This window comes from Lepidochelys olivacea (assembly GCF_965140295.1).
Source record: "Lepidochelys olivacea isolate rLepOli2 genome assembly, chromosome: 4".
In the NCBI taxonomy this organism is placed as follows: Eukaryota; Metazoa; Chordata; order Testudines; family Cheloniidae; genus Lepidochelys; species Lepidochelys olivacea.
In genome coordinates, this window is record NC_140414.1 from 47,233,020 (window position 1) to 47,251,844 (window position 18,825).

Consider the following 18,825-nt stretch of genomic DNA (forward strand, 5'->3'; position numbering starts at 1 on the left):
AAAAATTCCAGCAAGAACAAAGTCCAGGAATATTTTTAATATGGTACAAGTAAGCCCACAATTTAAAACAATCAATTCTAAATTATTATTTGAATAAAATGTGAAGCTTATTACAATTCTGTCATGTTTTTAAAAGTATCTGGCAGCTCCCTGTGGTACAGCTTATAAAACAGGCCAGTGTAAACAGCTGGAAATTCTCTCATGGTTATATCAATCTTATCAAACCCTTCTCTGTATCCATAAAGTAGCAGTTTAGCTACACTGCTGGTGATGGGAGTAGTGTCTTTGGTCTTAGCAAGTTCCTCAAGATCCATCCATTCGCACCTCAAGCACTCCTGCTGGCAGAAGCTGATGTTGAATGAGGAAGGCTGCAGGCGACAGATGATATACATATCTGATATCCCAAAGGCTCCAGGGTGCCTATGTTGCTGCCTTACGCTTAAGAGGGACTTGAACTCTGACTTAATACCAGTCTCTTCAAAAACCTCTCGAACTGCTGTGTTTCCTAGATGGAGAGAAATATTCCTACAGTACATGTAAGAGGAGACTACATTTCAAGAACTGTTCACCGTGAAAGATTTCCAACTCATAAAGTATTGCTGATGGTAACACCTTTTTGAGACTGTAAAGGCTATAAACTCCAACACTACAGTAAGCTCAGTTTTTGGGCCTTTGAACAAAACTAATTGCAATGGACTTTTTTTTTTTTTGTGGATAACCTACAAAATGATGAATGTTCCTTAATATTGTACAAGTATGGTAGCTCTGAAACCGATGCACCAATGCAGTATACCCAGCTCTTATCTAAAAATATTTAAATATTTTCAGTTCTTTGATCCTAACTAATACATTTTTAGGTTTACTTTCAATGACTGATCTTCCTGTTGCAGCCAAGCACTTTCAACTATACCTGATTGTGGGAGCAAATCAATTAGTTCAGTGGCACAAGTACACAATTTATCTTACAGATGTAAAAGTGTGCAAACAAACTGGCCTACAGAATGAGGGAGGACCCTCACCCCTTTTACAAATTTATCCTTAGTTATATTATTTTGCCAATCTACCATGAAATCTATTGATGCATGGGGAATTCATATTGATAATTCCTATTAACTTTGCATATGTAAACCTTTTGTACACTGACCAAGAGGAGATAAAAACCTCTTACATTTCTCATTATAAAAATCAGTAGGAATGGAGGAAAAAAAATCCGTTAACTTGGGCCCTAGTCCAGGAATGTCCTTGAGCACAGGCATAGTGCCACTGAAAGTCAGTGGGACTACTTGTGCTTAAAGTTAGGCACATTTTTAAGAATCTTGCTGAGTCAGGGTCTAAAAACAGCTAATCGTTGGCAGGGTATAACTCATTCACTCTCAATGATTAGACCCAGTCCTTCCACTAACCAAAAGCTAGAGTTACCTCTGAACGGGAATCAAAGTCAAAGATCCCAGGAGGGCTCGAATATCCTCATCTGCCAAAATTTAGCTGTTCCTAGGCCTTGCAAAACTCTACAAATCCACTTGGGTGGAGTATTTTTTGGATGGGTAAAGAGAATTATTAGATTATTTGTTTTTTATCCTCATGGCAAGGGAGGTGACTGTTTTGTCTGAGGTGTTAAATGCCCATGGCTATTTTGCAAGGCAACTTGCTGCAGTTAATTAGGAATTAGAATGATGGTTTATATTTAACAGAATTACATTCATTTTAACAAAAACCTTTTAGTGATTCTCCCTTGCCGCAAACCATCATCTTGAAAAGTCAGAAGTACAGAAGATGTAAATTTTGGATTTATTTTAAAACCACTGAAAATAATTTCAGGACATACAGTAGCAAACCATAAGCAAAATCTCTAACAGCCCTTCTTGCAGACAATAAACATTTATATAGTAATGGCCCTGATCCTGCAAACACTTCCATGTGTTTAAAGTTAAACACATTAGTAATGGCATTGCATTTAATGGGACTAGTTGCATGAGTAAAGCTTGACACATGAGCATGTGTTTGCAGGATTGGGGTGGGGGTGGGCATTACTATATAAATGTTTGTAGAGCATTTTATTACAATATTAACTACACAGCTACTCCGGGGGTTGTGGGGAGAGAGCTCTCTGACTCCATGTCTCTGACACAGTTGTAGAGATTACTGAGAGTATGAGCCATTACCACTCCTGGCTCCTCTGGGCTGGAATCACTGGAAGTCCTAATGGAAGGTTCATCCAGTCTTCCTTGGTTAGAAGAGATGTGGAAATGAAGCAAATTCCCTACAGTGTATTTGTGTAGTATTCTTTGGACTTAAAGTGGGAAAGGAATAAAAGGATAGAAATCAGGGATGCTGAGGGAGATCATGCTACGTAAGACACAATCATTAGACCAGGGATTTCAGTCTAGATTTGAGCTTTGCTTCAAGATAGTACCTTATTGTAGTTCCCTTATTTTTTAATATTTTAAAATATTATAATAAGTTAAAATAGAAGGAACATTTAGGGCTTGAGTTTAAAAAATCGGCGAGCCCCCAAATGTGTGCAATTTAGTGTTTAATTTGTTCACATAACTACCACAGCTGCTTGTGCAAACTGGTACATGTGAATAAACACTGATCTGCAAGCATGGTAACTGCACTCCTACATTTTTGAAAGGTAGGCCCTTAAATGTTTGAGACTTAATGTAAATGAAGGAAAAATAAAGTTCTGTTATTTCATGCTTCATTAATTTATATCTGTTAAAATATAGTAATGAAAATAACTGTTTGCTACATCACATCTTAAAGTTCCCCTCATACCACTATTAAAATATTAACACACATATATTTTTCCCAGTTTTTCTGATACCTATTTGCTGTCACCCCAGCAACATTTACAGCCTCTCCTATTTTTAGAAGGATGTGTCCCTAGCAGTCCTGTGTACAGCACTCGTACAGTGGAGCCATGCTCAATGCTGGCCATTCTTTGCCTATCAATAATGTAAAAGTTCCTCCAAAGTCCCCTTCTATCTTGGACCCTTCCCTTTCAATCCTTCTCTAACCAGACTCCCTTTTTGGTACAAAGTATACAGCATGTAGTCATGGAATTATGTACTCCTCTCCAAACAAATGTTTGACATGTAAGCTCATGTTTCATAAAACTATACAAGCAACATCAACTAAAGCTCAATTCTGTAACAAATATTTGAAGGAACAGCATTAGTACACATGAAATATGTTAAAACGGTACATGAAATTGCATATAATGACTGAAGGGCTAGATCCACAAAGAGGACTTAAGCATTGCAATGCTCAGTCTAACATTTAGGCACCTTGCCATCTAGTGGAAGCCACAGCCCAAGTCAGGCGTCCACTCTCCCTCTACAAGACCTGCGGAATGTTAAGCACCTAAGAATGAGACCCACAAAAGTTAGCAAGATGAGTAGGTAGCTGCCTAATGTAGCCAGTAGGAAATACCAAAGAAAAGGGTATAACCTATGTCAGTGGTGGGCAACCCGCGGGCTGCACGCAGCCTGTCAGGGTAATCCGCTGGCAGGCCTCTAGACAGTTTGTTTACATTTGCATGGCCGCCTGAAGCTCACCAGTGGCTGCAGTTCGCTGTTCCCAGCCAATGGGTGCTGCGGGAAGCGGCGTAGGCCACAGGGATGTGCTGGCCACTGCTTTCAGTGCAAATGTAAACAAACTGTCTGGTGGCCCACCAGTGGATTATCCCGATGGGCCGCGTGTGGTTGGCAGGTTGCCCACGCTAGCTTAAGTCCTGCCCCTTAAAGGGACCTAGGTGCCTGAGTCTGGGCCTGAGGGAGAGTCCTTCTCTGCTCTTGATTCACAGCTCTGAACCCTCTACTGGAGTTAAGGGCGTAAGTCCTTTGCAACAAAGCAACAACCACAATGAGGAGGAGAAAGATGGTGGTGTCACCTCCTCCATCCTGATAATCTCATGCAGCTGTATGTATGCTGAGTGGCAGAAATTTAGGTGCCGGGGGATTTTAGGTGCCTACAGGGTGTGACAGATGAGCAGGGATTTTAAGGATTTAAAATTTTGAGGTTGGGTGCCTAAAGTGGCAGGTAGGCATCTAAATCCCTTTTGTGGATCTAGACCAAAGTTGAGATGTATAGTGGGAAACTACTGTCCTGTCCATTATAATGATGATGTGTAGAGTTTGTGGCCTTGGACACTGAGGGGGAGAATACATTTGTGGCTAAGGCGTAGGAGTCAGCACATGTGGGTCCTGTTCCCAGTTCTCCCAGGCTGTTTCTATATTACTCCAGCAATGAAGTTAACCTCTTTTTGTCTGACCTTACTCATCAGTACTGTGCAGATGATACTCAAAAATCTGAAATAGTACTGAGGAAAAATGTATTAATGTAAGAGTGCAGAATGTAGTACTGCCCAGTGGAGGTAACTTTTGAACCCCAAACCTACATGCTGTCTCCTATATACAGAAAAACCTCCAGTCTATATTTTTTTAAAAACCTAACCTTTGCATAAACTTCTGTATTGTAAACTCATTGGTCCTGTAACCCTTTAACAGAACTTCAGCAGTACTGTAGGATTAACAACCATCTACATCACATTAGTTTAAGTGAAGTATTTCCTCAACTCAATGTCAGTTCACCTTTACTTTAAGAGTAATTATTACTATTTGTAATACAATAGTGCCTAGAGACTCCTGCTGAAAGCAGGGGCTCATTGTGCTAGTACTATGTACTTCATAGTAAGAGACAATTGCTGTCCCAAAGAGCTTGCAATGTAAACTTCCAAGATGGACAAAGTGTGGGAGAAGATATGTAGTTAGTCCCATGTTACAGATGGGAACAGTGTCAGGAATTTTTATTCAGAATATTGCTGAGTTTATCACCTGGTGCTTCAGGCTGTGCTTGAAGTATTTTAATTCATTTATTTCTATGCTATGTTCATCTTCCTTACACTTTTGGGTTCATATGACACAATGTCAAATAAGCCTACAAATCAAACACTGCACAAAGTGAAAATAAAGAAAAATGTGTTAAATGTAGGGCCTTTTCACCATGAACATGGTGAAGCATCAGGCATCCTCTGCTGAAGTGTCTGTTTTAGGATGCAGGATCATGTCACCCCACCTCTCAGACACCAATTTTAAACAGATATTGACCATCACAAGAGTAATCCTGCAAAACTACTTTGAGCTACATACCTCTGTATCAGCCAACTAACAGAGGGCACAACTCAGTGGACTTCAGTGGAGTTGTGACTGCATATGCTGCTGATGTATTTGAAACATTGTCCAGAGACTTACCAATGTCTTCACCTGGGTCTGACAGGCCTCCTGGAAATTTCCATGCATTTGTAGTCTATAATGGAGCAGAAATATTAGCAAGGTATACAATCTGTTTTGTTCTCCTAATACAAAAGGACAAAATGATTCCTCTAGAATTCCTAATCACCCTAATATGTACATGAATTTTTTAAAGGTGATAACATGTTACTTCTATAATTATCAGTTAAGATTTAAATAAACTTCTGTTTTTGCTAATGTGATCAGACAGCTACCTGTCTATATGAAATATTGGAAGAAAACATCTACTGATTGAAAATATAAACTGTCTAACAGTCATTAGACAAAGTTGCTGCTAGTTACTAGTTAAAAGTAGTTGGACATGAAAGAAGCTGCTATAGATATAGACTGTATAATCTTCTTTTTAATCACTAATGTATTCTACTTCAGTGTTTTTTTGGCTTTTTAAAAATAACTGTACATATTTAATCTTCAAATAGATATTATGATTGTAGTATTGTTCTATACTGCACTGGCTTTAAAGTGATTTAGTGTCTGTAATAACCATGTAGTGTAACTTTGTCATTTTGTTTTCATGGAGAAGAAAAATAAAATCAAGACCTTTTTGGTGTGTGACCTCTCTACAAACTCATTTATTGAAATTCAGCAGAATAAAGTTGAATAATTAGCAGCCTTGGCATTGTAACATTGTAAGAGCGGGTGAGTAGGGGGAATTTGCATGGATAGTGCCTGTGTTGTAGCTGTTCTGTAGCTTTTAGCCTTTCAATTAAGCACTTTCAATAAACATTCCCTCCCCCTAAGCACACTTCGAAGAAAATAAATACACCAGTGAAATGTTTGACAGGTATGCCAAAGGCTAGAGGAAAACTTTTTAAATGGAATATTTTTTTAGAAAAATACAGCTTATTCGTATATTCTGTAATACTATTCCCTATCCCATTTTTTGTTTGTTTGGGGGGCTTTTGCCTTAAAATAACAACTTCATCTTTTTCTTAAAAAAATCTGTCACTTAAGGCTCGTCTACATGGGGGAGTTATTCTGAAAGAGGTGTCCCTGACTAACTCCCTGGGCAGATCCTCTTGTATTCAGGAATAAGAGTGCCTTGTTCTTGTTTAGCTTAACCTGCCTAGGATGTACAATAAGCTAATTTGGAATAAAACAATCTTATTCCTGAATAGAAGTGTGCCCGCACATCTATTCCTCTTTAAATTCATATCCTAATTTCATCCAAATTCATTTCTTAGAGTAGACAAACCCTTGGGTCCAAATCCTGCAAAAATTTATGCACATGCATAATTTTACTCAGTAGTAGTTTCACTTTAGTTCATGGGACTACTGCTATCAGTAAAACTATGACTAATGTAAAAACTAAATTACTAATAAGTAATATGCTCAATTCTACTCTATCAGGACTGTAACTTGGAACTTTCTGATGCCTGAGAGGATTCTCGTTTAAGATGGGCAAAATAAGCATCTATGCCAGATGAACCTATAGGAAACACAATTGTGTTATGCAAATATCTTTCTTAAAAATTAACAAAAGAATGTTCCCCTCCCCCTTCTCTGAAAGTGACAAAAGTGGTCTCTAAACAGAATGATTTTCAAACATTTCCATGAAATGTTGGCAGATATTTATATTTGTGTTCTTTTTAAGCAGTGCAGAGATAAACATATGCTCTAGATGAAAAACAGGAGCTCTATGAAAAAAGTCTGTGCCTTTTTTTTTTTCTTTTAAAGCAGAAACTGTGTGCATCCTTTTTTAATGGCTTCTCTCACTGGATGTCAAAACAGCCTCTCTCTTGCCTCAGCAACCCTGGCAAGCTGTACCTGCCATAGGATAGTTCTTGCTTCCTTGAGGCAGCAGTGACAGAGTTGTAACTAGCATGCAACTACTGAAGACCACTTTTGTGTGTGTTCTCTAACTTATTTTTTCTTTATCGCTGGCTTACTCACTACATCTGTCTACTAGCTAGGAAGGCAGGCAGCTTCCTATGAGGCAGGAGTATTATTTTAGGGGCAGCTGCTGCTAGATGTGAACTTGTCTATATTGGCACAGTGCTGGCACAATCCACTAAGTTGGATGCAACCCTCTCAACAGTTTGATTAAAATGGCTTCTGCCAAACAAATTATTGCTTTAAAGTAAGTGTATAAAGGGGCTTTACAATATATGTTGGACATGAAACTATACTGGGGTAATTAGAGTATTTAATGACAAAATAATTCTTTAAAAATGTAGTTAATGTCAATTTGGTCACTTTTAGTGGTAATCGGGATGTTAAAGAATGGGAATGTAACAAACAAGGTTATTAACATCAAACTGAGTGTTATGTTTAAAGTAGCAAATATCCAAATGTTAGTTATTGTTCAGGACACTCAAAACAAATCAATCTAAGCAATATTTTCTAGTTCTCCTTTCCCATGTCTTATTTCAGATTGAGTCCAGGTGTATTTCTCTAAAAGGCAGCATTCTCCATGTTTGTTTTTAAACATAAATACAATCGGTAACACGCCCATATATGTATGTATATATGTTCAGTTGTAAGGGTTATGACAAAACAGATGTTAATAGGCAGGATTTCAAACTTATGTCTAAAATTTCCGCTGTACCTCACAGGACTCTGCTACCCCCCCCCCACCCCCGGTCACTTGAAACCCACCTCCATTTAACAAGAGATGAAATAAAAAGAGCACAATTCTATTCAGGTTTAGAGTAAGGCAGGTTAACCTTATCAGCCAAGGGAATTTCCTTGCTTTAGTTTGTGTCACCACTTTAATGTTTCAGCATAGTTTTCTCCTCTCTGAAATTTCATGTTTTAATAAAGAAGGAATTCTGCTCTGTTGCGCAAATCTGTAGTTGGCTGATCATTAACCTCCTAGACAGGCTGTTGTGTCCATTTGGCTGTCATGCAGTCTGTGCTAAAATTCTTAATGAAATTTTATTTGAAAAAGTCACTGAAGATGCCCAGTAGACGTATTTATAAATGTCAATCTAGACTGTTTCCCCCCCACCCACCAAGAACGATCAGGTCATACTACAACAAGCAGCTTGCCACATATATGCATAGAACAAGCTGATAGTCTATAGTGCAGCCCTTTATATATTCATTCTTCAAGTAGTCGTCAAGTAGTATAATATTCAGTTAAGCACATTACTAGTTCATTCAATTTTTATCCATTTAAAATTAACAAAACTGAGAACTGACTGCAGTACAGCAGCCTTCAAAGTTTACAATTTTTTACTCCTTTTTAAATACACAGAGTAATCTATAAAAAGAAAAGGAGTACTTGTGGCACCTTACAGACTAACAAATTTATTAGAGCATAAGCTTTCATGAGCTACAGCTAACACGGCTGCTACTCTGAGAGTAGTTTATAGTTAAGCATTCAAAAATACCAGTGGAGAAAAGTAAACTTCACTGTTCTAACTTATCAGAAATGAAAGCTAAAAAAATCTTTGTTTTATACAATATTCAAAGCCCATTTAGGATTAATTGGTATTTTAGAATAATAACAAACTTACTTTATTTTTGTCTTGTACAACCAATACTTTTCCAGTGTCTACATCCAATGCAGCACCTGTTGGAGACAGAATATTTTCTGATAACTTTAGAAAGATAGGTTTCAGAGTAGCAGCCGTGTTAGTCTGTATTCGCAAAAAGAAAAGCAGTACTTGTGGCACCTTAGAGACTAACCAATTTATTAGAGCATAAGCTTTCGTGAGCTACAGCTCACTTCCGGGAAGTGAGCTGTAGCTCACGAAAGCTTATGCTCTAATAAATTGGTTAGTCTCTAAGGTGTCACAAGTACTCCTTTTTTAGAAAGATAGTATCCAAAACTATTTTCTAAAATTTTAGAATTCAGAATTTTACACAACCTAAACAGAAAGCATGATAAACCTTTTGAGGGACTCATCAGTGCTCAGTGCAAGTTTAGTCTACGTGATTTATCAGAAAATTGGATTGTGCTAAATGAAAAAAGTACATCAAATTACAGGTATAAAAGTTAAAACAGTGGTTCTCAAACTTTTGTACTGGTGACCCCTTTCACACAGCAAACCTCTGAGTGCGAACCCCCTAATAAATATATAAAAAAAAGTGTTTTTAATTTAACACCATTATATATGCTGGAGGCAAAGTGGGGTTTGGAGTGGAGGCTGACAGCTTGTGATCCCCCCAGGTAATAACCTCGTGACCCCCTGAGGGGTCCTGACCCCCAGTTTGAGAACCCCGGGGTTAAAACATCTCAACATGAGGGAATGTGCTTTCCAAAATTAAGATGTAGATATCCTATGTAAAAGAAAAAAGAATCTTAAGTTTTATGTAAAATGACTGCTAGTAAGGTTTTAAGGCCAAGAAAACTATTCCAAATAATCTAGCAAACTAGATTGGAAGTCAATTCCTTTCTTCAAGAGAGGTCTCATTTAAGTCCATGAGAATCTTTCCATTGACTTCAGTATGCCTTGGATCAGGCCCCAGCTGAAAACCATCCTGGGTGAAATCCTGACCCTATTTAATCAAATGACGAAGCTCTTCCTAATTTCAGTGAGGCCAGCAGGGTGGATAAAAATCAACCAGATTTTTTGGATAAAATACTTTTTGAGGAAAAAGCCTATCTAAAGATAGTTTTAATTAAGATACATTATAGCTCAAAGATATCTAATCATGGAATATGGATTACAAATTCTAATTCTATAATATGAGACAATCACGTAATGTTTAAGAAAAGATTTGTAAATGAGTTCCAATAGTTCATGGATTAGGGACCCAACCTTATGGGGTTCCAGGGGCTTCTGTATAGATTATTTAAATTAATCTTTCTATCTACCTAATGGGACTCAGTGCTCAGTCTAGAAGATCCCAACAGAGATGCTTAGTTTTGCAGTTCTCAAACTGGATTTGTGTTTCCAGAGATAACATGCTTGTTAACAACAAAAATGTTTTTACATACTATATAGAGGTGAGAAATAACAGACCTCAACCCTACTGTCCCTCTGCAAATTTGTGTACACAGAGTCAATCCCTTACCTCTCTCTAAAAGTACAAAGTTTCAAAAAGTTCAATTAATAGATGATTGTGGGGGATCTGGACAAGGAGAAGAAGTCTGGAGATAAATATGAGAAGGGAAGGACAGGCGGTAGAGACAAAAGTGAAACTGTTTGAGCAGCATATTCCAGAGGTCTTGAGGTCTTTCAGAGTGCAGCCTTCATTGATTTGAGATCTACCATACCATTCTCTCACTAGAAGGGAAAACCTATAATAGCAGCGGGCCATAAAAGAGACCCAGTTTGGGAATAAGAACCATTCAAAAAATATGTTTGCTGATGATGTTTTGAAGAGAGTCACACCAGTTCACTTAAGCACTTGGATTCAGAGACTGTTGAAGTGATGATCTCACTTTTAACAGCAGTAGCGGCTTCTGCCAGTGTAGGAAGAGTATTTTCTTCCTTTGGACTAATTCATTCCAAATTGAGAAATTGTTTGGGACCTAAAAAAGCAGGAAAGCTTGTTTTTCTTTTCCAGATTATGAACAAACAGGAAAATGAAGGTGAAGATGACTGAGTTAGTTGTAGAAGCCAATATTTTAAGTTTCTCATGTTGACCTTGCTGACACAGGAGTTCCGTCAGTAGATATGGGTACTTTCAGACTAAAACAGGCAGAAAATGACATCAGCTTATCACTAACACATTTTGAATTCAGCAGGTTGGTTTTATGGATGATGAAATTATTCTATCAATTTGCTTATATATCATTTATATTCTCTCTAGATAATCTGAATTCTTTCTAAAACAGCAAGCCATAAAGGAGTCAACCGGTTTATCAAATAGCACTGCTCCCCAAATGGTACAGAACCACCTTTACTTTGGTGGAAAAAAATACAGGTTGAAGGGTCTGACTGAATAATTAAGCCTTGCAGTGTACTCTGGTGCTTGCAGTTAGCCTGTTAACTTTCTTCCACGGAAAACAAGTTTCCTTATTTTTCTTAAAACTCCGTCTGTTTTCAGGTCTAGTCATCCTATCACACCTAGTAATCGTTCTTGAAAGGATTCCACTTTAAAAACAGCTGTCCCTTTTAAAACAGACATTTTACTACCCCAGACTCCTTTTTGACAGATGTTAGATTTGTGCTCTGGTAAGCACAGTGAGTACAACTTACAGTGCCCTTTTCCACATCAATTGTGCACTGATTTAAAATTAGTAGATAATTACAGGAAGAACTGTTCCTATCAATTTTGAGCAGATGGAAGCCTATGTGGTTAGTACTCTGATGATGCATATATCTAGAATATTATGGAAAATATTTTAACATAAGGAATGAATTTTTAGATTGAAAACATCCTTTCCTGCATAATACTGAAATGGGAGTTTTCTGTTTAGGAGCAAGAAATAGCAACCCTGAAGTCAAGCTCTGTGAAAGGAGATACTTTAGGGAATTAGTCGTGTATCTGTTTCCTTCACCCTCCCTGTAGATCAGTAGTTCTCAAACTTTTGTACTGGTGACCTCTTTCACATAGCAAGCCTCTGAGTGCGACCTCCCCCCCACTTATAAATTGAAAACACTTTTTTTATATATATATATAACACCATTATACATTCTGGATGCAAAGTGGGGTTTAGGGTGGAGGCTGACAGCTCGTGACGCCCCATGTAATAACCTCAAAACCCCCGAGGCGTCCCGACACCCAGTTTGAGAACTCCTGCTGTAGATAGATAGCTGTATATTGGTTAGTGTGGAATCCTGTGCAGGGAGGAGGGGAGAGAAGGGGGGATGCCGGGATCAACTTTTATGCACGCTGGGGGTGTAGTGGTTATTTTCTAGAAAAGCTGCTCCTCAGACATATGGCTTTCTGAGACCAAGAATGGCCACTGGAAATGGCACAGCGGTCTGGCTTAACTAGAAAGAAGGGTCAACTGCTTCTCTCCTCTGCTCCCAACAAACGGATACCTGTCAATGTAACTTTGAGCACTGTGAGGTGCCTAGAACCAGTCATAAGTAATGATTTAAATCAAAAAGAAGATAGACCACCACTAGCATTTTTTCCTGCTTCTGGTCTCCTTTATCAGAGATCAGTAGCAGGCTCTGGAATTTGGACCTGTGACTTTAGAGAGTATTTCAAACCTGATGCTTTGAACCACAGTGACTCTCTGGAAAGGTTTCAACCTGTCCTCTCTCAAGGCAATAGTTATTAGAATGCTATTTTGTTCAATCACTAGTGTCTTGTCTCCTTTTGGAACAAGATGATAGAATTAAAAAAACCTCTGCAGTATTAGAGAACAAAAAGCAGATATCTAAACCACTTATGAATAAAATTATAAAACAGTTTTAACTTTGTGTCAGCAACAGATGTTCAGAGTCCAGGTTCATCTGTGGCTCACTTAATGGCTATAAACACTGAATGCATGTGCTATAAACATTAACTGACAAATATGAATTATTTTGAAATATGGAAAACTGTTTTTAAAAATCCCAAAACTGCTTCGGAAAGTCCATAACCTATTTAACGTTATCATTTCCTGCAATTTCACACGGTCATTTGTAGCAGCATACAACTGTGGCCCATGTGACATCCTGAGGGCCATACAGGTAGTGTGTGTGTGTATACCCACATAACACACACAGAACTGCAGATGAGCCCACAATGGCCAACAACCTGAGAACCACTGCTCAATGGCCAAGATTATGGCTGCTGTTCAATTGTGTAGGAGGGGGTAGTCAATAGTACCTACCTGACAATATGAACGGACCCTGAAAATCTTTTTATTTACTTATTATTGTTGAGTTTTTAAATTATTTTCTCTGGAGTCTGAACCTTGATCAAAAGCAATTAACTACCTTGAGTGTAGGAGGACCCTCCTCCTACTCCAACTTGAAGTACTTTCTTTCTTCCAATAACCATTTCAAAATTTGAAACAATGAAAAAGAATATTCATATTGTCAGGTAGATACCAAACTAGGGGTGGAGGAAGAAAGGAAAGATTAGATTCGGTTTCAGGGTATTGATCATGTACAGATATACATATCCTTAACTCCTAACCTTCTCGGGTCTCATTACATAATATTGCCTTGTGAACAGAGAATATCTAATTTAAAATATTTGCATGCTCTTGGGCTTGCAACATGCTTTTCTGTCCTTAAATACTGGATGACACATGAAAGTATATGGATATTTGAGAATGAATCTGTCCCTCCCACCTATTCATGGGAGTTAAGCATCACTTTCTATAAATATCTGGAGATATCTGCAACATTTTGGCATTTCAAGAATACCTTAAACGTCACTTTTATATATATGGGAAATGACTGAAAGAACCCCATTTTGTTGAAAAGTAGTTGCATGTCTAAAAATCCCTTTGCTGCAAATTGATGCAATAAATTCATAATCCATACATAGGGGGAAACACCACAGATTAAACAATAGTAGATAGCACCTGTGAGTAATACTTTCTACCATCTCTAGCTGGCTAAGCAACTCTATGCTATGCTGGTGAACAGTGACCTGGCCTCATTTATTCACACCTTTGTCATCTCTTGGCTAGTCTACACAACAATACAATATAGCTGGGCATGAACACTTCAGGCACCTGAGAAACTCCGACTGGTACAGAATGCTGCAGCATGTCACCTCAGCAACAGTGGCTACCACAACCACATCAGACCTATTCTCTGCTCTCTATACTGGCTTCCCATAGGATATGGAATCAAGTGGAAGGTCTCAGTTCTTATCTTCAGTGTGCTCCATGGCCAGGGCCCAAGGTATCTAAAAGACTGCCTAAAGCTCCAGCATGAACACTGTGGTCAACAACTTTGTTTTTCTGGAACAACGGAACTTTCTACAATGGGGTGAGCTCATCTGTGAAGGAGACAGCTTTCTCAGGAGCCAATCTGGCACTGTGGAATGAACTCCCACAGGAGCTGAGGATCACCAAAAATCTCACCACCTTCCACCCCCCGTGCACTTCTTTTGCCTTGCCTTCTGTACATGAACATATAGGAATGTGTGTGTAAAATATATATAATCCAAAAGAAAACTCTCCACTGCACCTATATAGAAGAACCTGTATAGAATAGAATAGCACTGCTACTACTTTACTTAAATAAATCAGCTGATTTACACTATCATGTCTTCCTGATCTTTTCCTTCAACCAAAAGCTCCTAATGAAACCTGCTGGATTCAAAAGCAATAGCAGAAAATAAATATATAAATAGTCTTAAGGTTAATTTTTTAAAAAATTATTATTATGCAGCAGTGCTTGATATCAATATGCCACAATTTCTGGAACTATTTAATTGCTTCTGCCCTTGAAGTTAGTTCTTATTTGTATAAAACAAAGCCAAAATGTTCACCCCACAATAAGAGACAACCAGATGCTAGTATTTCAAAGATAGTCTCCACATATATTATTTTGGTTTTGTAGTATATAAAACAGGGTGGGTTTTTTTTTTAAAGTTATGACTTTATAAAATTACATTTTGAGTTATGTAAATCCTACTTCAGGAAAATCCCTTTTCAGTTACTTCTATTTTCTCAAATATGTAAATTGTAACCATAAGGAGTAATACTGTACTTTTGCAAAGGGAACACATTGTCTGACCTTAGTTTAATGCCACATATTTTAATGATGAGGTTTTCATACCTCTGGAAAACATGTTCAAACATGTCCATTGAAAAAAAAACCCCCTCGGCTTGTCTTAAGCATTTTCAGCTGTGCTGCCCTCTGCTGATTTGCACTGCAAAATGTGTGACCGGCAACTCAATTTGCAAAGCTGTGTTACAATGCAAATCAGAACAAAAGTTTCTTTATAGTTAGATTTTTTTTTACAATATAATGAAACTTACCTGTATAATCTTCCATCTCATATGAGTATCTCTTCACTAGAACTTGCATATGACTGTTTACAGGCTCTCAAAAATCATGTGGTGGTCAGCTAATCTGTACACCAGTGTCTAAAACTGAAGATTTTTGCCCCTCCCCATTCCCTCAAATTGGTGGTGTGACAGAATTGGAGCTGCTCTGGAGTAAGCACATTTGAGCCATTGGGTGCTATAGCCCAGGACCTAGACTAAGAATGGGAGAATTGTGTGTGATTCAACCCCTGGGAAAGTAAAGGCAGGAGGTGTGAGACCAAGGGGGTGCCCCCAAGATCAGAGATTCAGCTAGTCCTATAACCATGACAGGTATTTTAGCATGCATGGGTGCCCCCAAGAACAGGGTCCACGTTTACAGTACATACTATACTTTAAAAAGACCCTTGTATATCTTCTAATTTTTGTAAAAAGATACTTATTAGTTCTAATTTTTTTATTATAGTTCTGGAGCCTTAACATTCCATCTCTCCTGGAGGACATTTCTCTCTCTGCAGGGTGAATGCCATGGAATTCCTGGTTTGATTTAGTTTTTTTAAATAGAGTCCAATAGGACAGGTGAAATTTTAAAGCTTCAGGACCATATCCCCTTCCACGTTTAAAAAAGTTTTTGATCCTGAAAACTGAGACATTAGCTTACCAGTTTGGTTTTATTCCAACATAGCACAATATATTTGTTCTACAGGGACACTCATGACTGACAGACTGCACTTCACAAAGTTGTCCTACAAGTTTGTGTAGTGTGGAAGCCTGGCTGACTTATTGCTGAATCAGGTCCTAAACCATCAACTGTTTTTCTTAAATAGAATTGTCTTTAGAACTAACCTGCCACTCCTAACTGATGCGTGGCGTACCCTGGTAACCTGCTGTGCCCTTCTCCTAGCCACAGTGTCAGCGTGGATGAGTCTGATTCTGCATGGTGGAAAGTAAAACCCTGCAAAGCAGCAGTGGCTATAAATTTGCTTTGGAGGATAGGAATGTGCAGCCAGACTGCTATTCTGCCTTCTGCTCTCCATTGCTTGATAGACTCTGGGGAAGGAAAAAAAAAACAAAACCAAAAAAACCAAAAACATAAAACTCATTGTATACTTTCAAATCGTGAAAATAAAAGCTGTTGTCTTCTGATGGCCACTGCAGCCCCCCTCCCCTTCACTTTATACTAATTCTTTAGTTCTGATGAACATAACAGCAGAGCTTAATGTGGAGTAACAGTAGTCGTCAGAAAAGCGATTGTGAAATAATATTGTCATATTCCATATTCATTCTCTTTTAGGGCCTGATTTTTAAAGGTTTTCAAGCTGGCCTCATTTATTGTAGGAGCAAATAGGTGAAAAAACGTAGGTGAAATCTGACTGCAAAAAGGGGGTATGGCACTGCAAATCTAACTCAATTTCTATTCCTACAATTTACCCTGTTTACAAACCAAAAACTTTGCTTTCAAGTGTCAGTCATGAAAATTGCATCTGGGATCTAAAAATTCATGTGTCCTTTTTGCTTCTTACATGATCAGTAGTAAACAAGATTTTCCAGTCAGGATTTATGTGATTATTTTGTTGAGTAAGAATGATAAAGAGTAGAATCTAGTTCACTTTTCTATAGCTGCATTAACTTTGCAGAGATAACAGTAGTAACTTATTTTTGTCAGAGAACACAGGCCCCAATCTTGCAAGCACTTAGGCATGTGCTTAACTTTCCATCCTACTTACATGGCCCTCAGTTCTGTAACATCTGAACACCTCACAATCCCCAATGTCGTTATCCTCACAGCACCCCTGAGAAGCAGAGTAGTAGTATTATCCCCATTCTATAGATGGGGAACTGAGGTAAAGAGAGGCTAACCGATTTTGCCCACAGAGGCACACAACGTCTGTGGCAGAGCACAGACTTGAATTCAGGTCTTGCAAGTCCTAGGAAGAAGCCCTAACCAGTTATCCATCCTTCTCCATTGGGACTACTCCCCATAGTAAAGTTAATTCTATGCCTGTTTGCTGGCTCAAGATTTTGATGGATCAGACTCATATATATTCAGAAGAAACTACTAAGTAGAAGAATAAATTACCTTATTTGCAGTTACTTCTTTGACTATAGGTACAATCCAACTTTTAATTCAAATAACTGTCTTCTCATAATAATTTTGGGTAACATAGTGAAAAAACTTTACTTAGTTAAGAATAACAATGAAAACACATCTCCAAAGAAGACAGCAACTGGCAGTAAGGACACTCATTTTGAAAATTCAAATAATTGAACAGTCTCTTGATCAGTCAAGTTATTTGCTACTATCACTGGAAATTGAAGTACAAGAGATTTTTATCATTGTTTAAACAGTGGATCTCCTGTAGTGTGGTTTACAATATTATGTTGTTTGTAGGTTTTCGGTGGAACTCTATATACGTTTTGCTTACAGCTTTACACACAGGATAATGCAGATTCTGCACTTTGCATGTATTCACTTTTTTCCCTTCAGAAGTAATAGAAGTTAAAAGTTGAATTCTGTGTTGTGCAATTGTAAACCCAAGGTTACACAATTATTCCATCCTGAGGAAAGAATTAGATTTGAGGCTAGTAGGCCAGCTAGGTAAGTATCCTTTCTCTTCAGAGTAAACAATGACAGGTAGATGTATACAAGGAAGAATGAAAAGGACATTTCAAGGGATTACAAAATGGCCTTTAGGAAAAAAAACCATTATGACTTAAATTTTATCCAATTTTGCTTGTCAATGTACCGTTAACAATTTAGAATAATTAAAACTTTTTAAAAACACAACATACTTGTAATCATTAATATCTACTCCCTGCCTTTTACATTGCATTTATATTGGACAATAAAAACAGATTCCTCAGTTACTCTTTCAAATTGATATCTGATTGCATAAGGCTGCTACTGTTGGGTTGAAGATCCCAAAGCGCAATGTTTAAATCTAATTTTTTAAAAAAAGATAGTTTCAAACTGAAATAAAGGAAGCCATTCAAAATACATTCTGCTGGGTGCTTTATAAAATCTCAGTTGGGGGCATTCAATATACCAAATTTTAACTGCACAATGAATAAATTACTTTATTTGGGGCTGGTGCCGCCAAGGGGGTTCCCAGTGAAGGTAAAGGGAGGTTTGTGTGAGGATAAGATTACTGGCAGTGTGTGTTGTTATTGTGTGGGTTATGTATGTTGATACCCTGCTTCCTACTGGACAGAGTAGAGAGCCCTGGCTGGGGGAAATCCTGAGCCCAGTTTAGTCAGTGGGAGTTTTGCTACTGGTCCCAATGAGACCGGGATTTCAGCACCCTGGGTGAGGAGATCACTTCTTTATACAAGGCCTGATCTTCTCTAGCTGCTGCCCTCCAGCGCAGTCCCCTTGGGCCCACAGGGGCAGCGGGTGGCCCTGCAGGCTGCTGCGCGGGCCCCGTAGCCCTGAAATGCACTTGCCCTGTAGCCATCTCTGGAAGGTGACTTGGTCCAGGCTGTCTGGAGCGTGAAGCTGAGCCAGGTGCACGGTTACCGCGCCAAACTTATCCAGCTGCGGTTGGAGCCCGGCTGCTGCCAGGCTGCGACCGGCTGAGCTCCCCAGGCGGCGGCCGCCCGGAGGGACTCGGGCCGGCTGGGGCCTTGCCCAGTTCAGGGCGCGCCGTGCAGGGAGAGCCCAGCGCGGCGCCCGGGCCCCCAGCATGGCTCCGGCGGGGCGGGGCCTGGGGGGCGGCGCCGGCCTTT

The 18,825-nt window shown here is 38.8% G+C and overlaps 1 protein-coding gene across 1 annotated transcript; it reads right to left on the reverse strand.

Moving 5' to 3' along the window:
• Window positions 1–17: 17 nt before the first annotated feature.
• NUDT6 (nudix hydrolase 6) lies at window positions 18–18,807 on the reverse strand. Its single transcript, XM_084625935.1, has 5 exons — window positions 18,544–18,807; window positions 15,946–16,149; window positions 8,777–8,832; window positions 5,256–5,310; window positions 18–505 (listed from the first exon to the last, which is right to left on the reverse strand). Exons 1-5 carry the CDS (start codon window positions 18,782–18,784, stop codon window positions 111–113), a joined length of 951 nt encoding a protein of 316 aa, XP_084482061.1. The 5' UTR covers window positions 18,785–18,807; the 3' UTR covers window positions 18–110.
• Between the last annotated feature and the right edge of the window lie 18 nt (window positions 18,808–18,825).

Excerpts from the sequence above, each read along its gene's own strand:
- NUDT6 (XM_084625935.1), bottom strand. The coding sequence starts at position 18,784 with ATGCTGGGGGCCCGGGCGCCGCGCTGGGCTCTCCCTGCACGGCGCGCC. Across the intron at positions 16,150-18,543 it reads CTTCCAGAGATGGCTACAGG|AGTCTATCAAGCAATGGAGA; the intron begins GCAAGTGCATTT and ends TTCCTTCCCCAG. Across the intron at positions 8,833-15,945 it reads GCATCAGTTAGGAGTGGCAG|GTGCTGCATTGGATGTAGAC; the intron begins GTTAGTTCTAAA and ends TGTCTCCAACAG.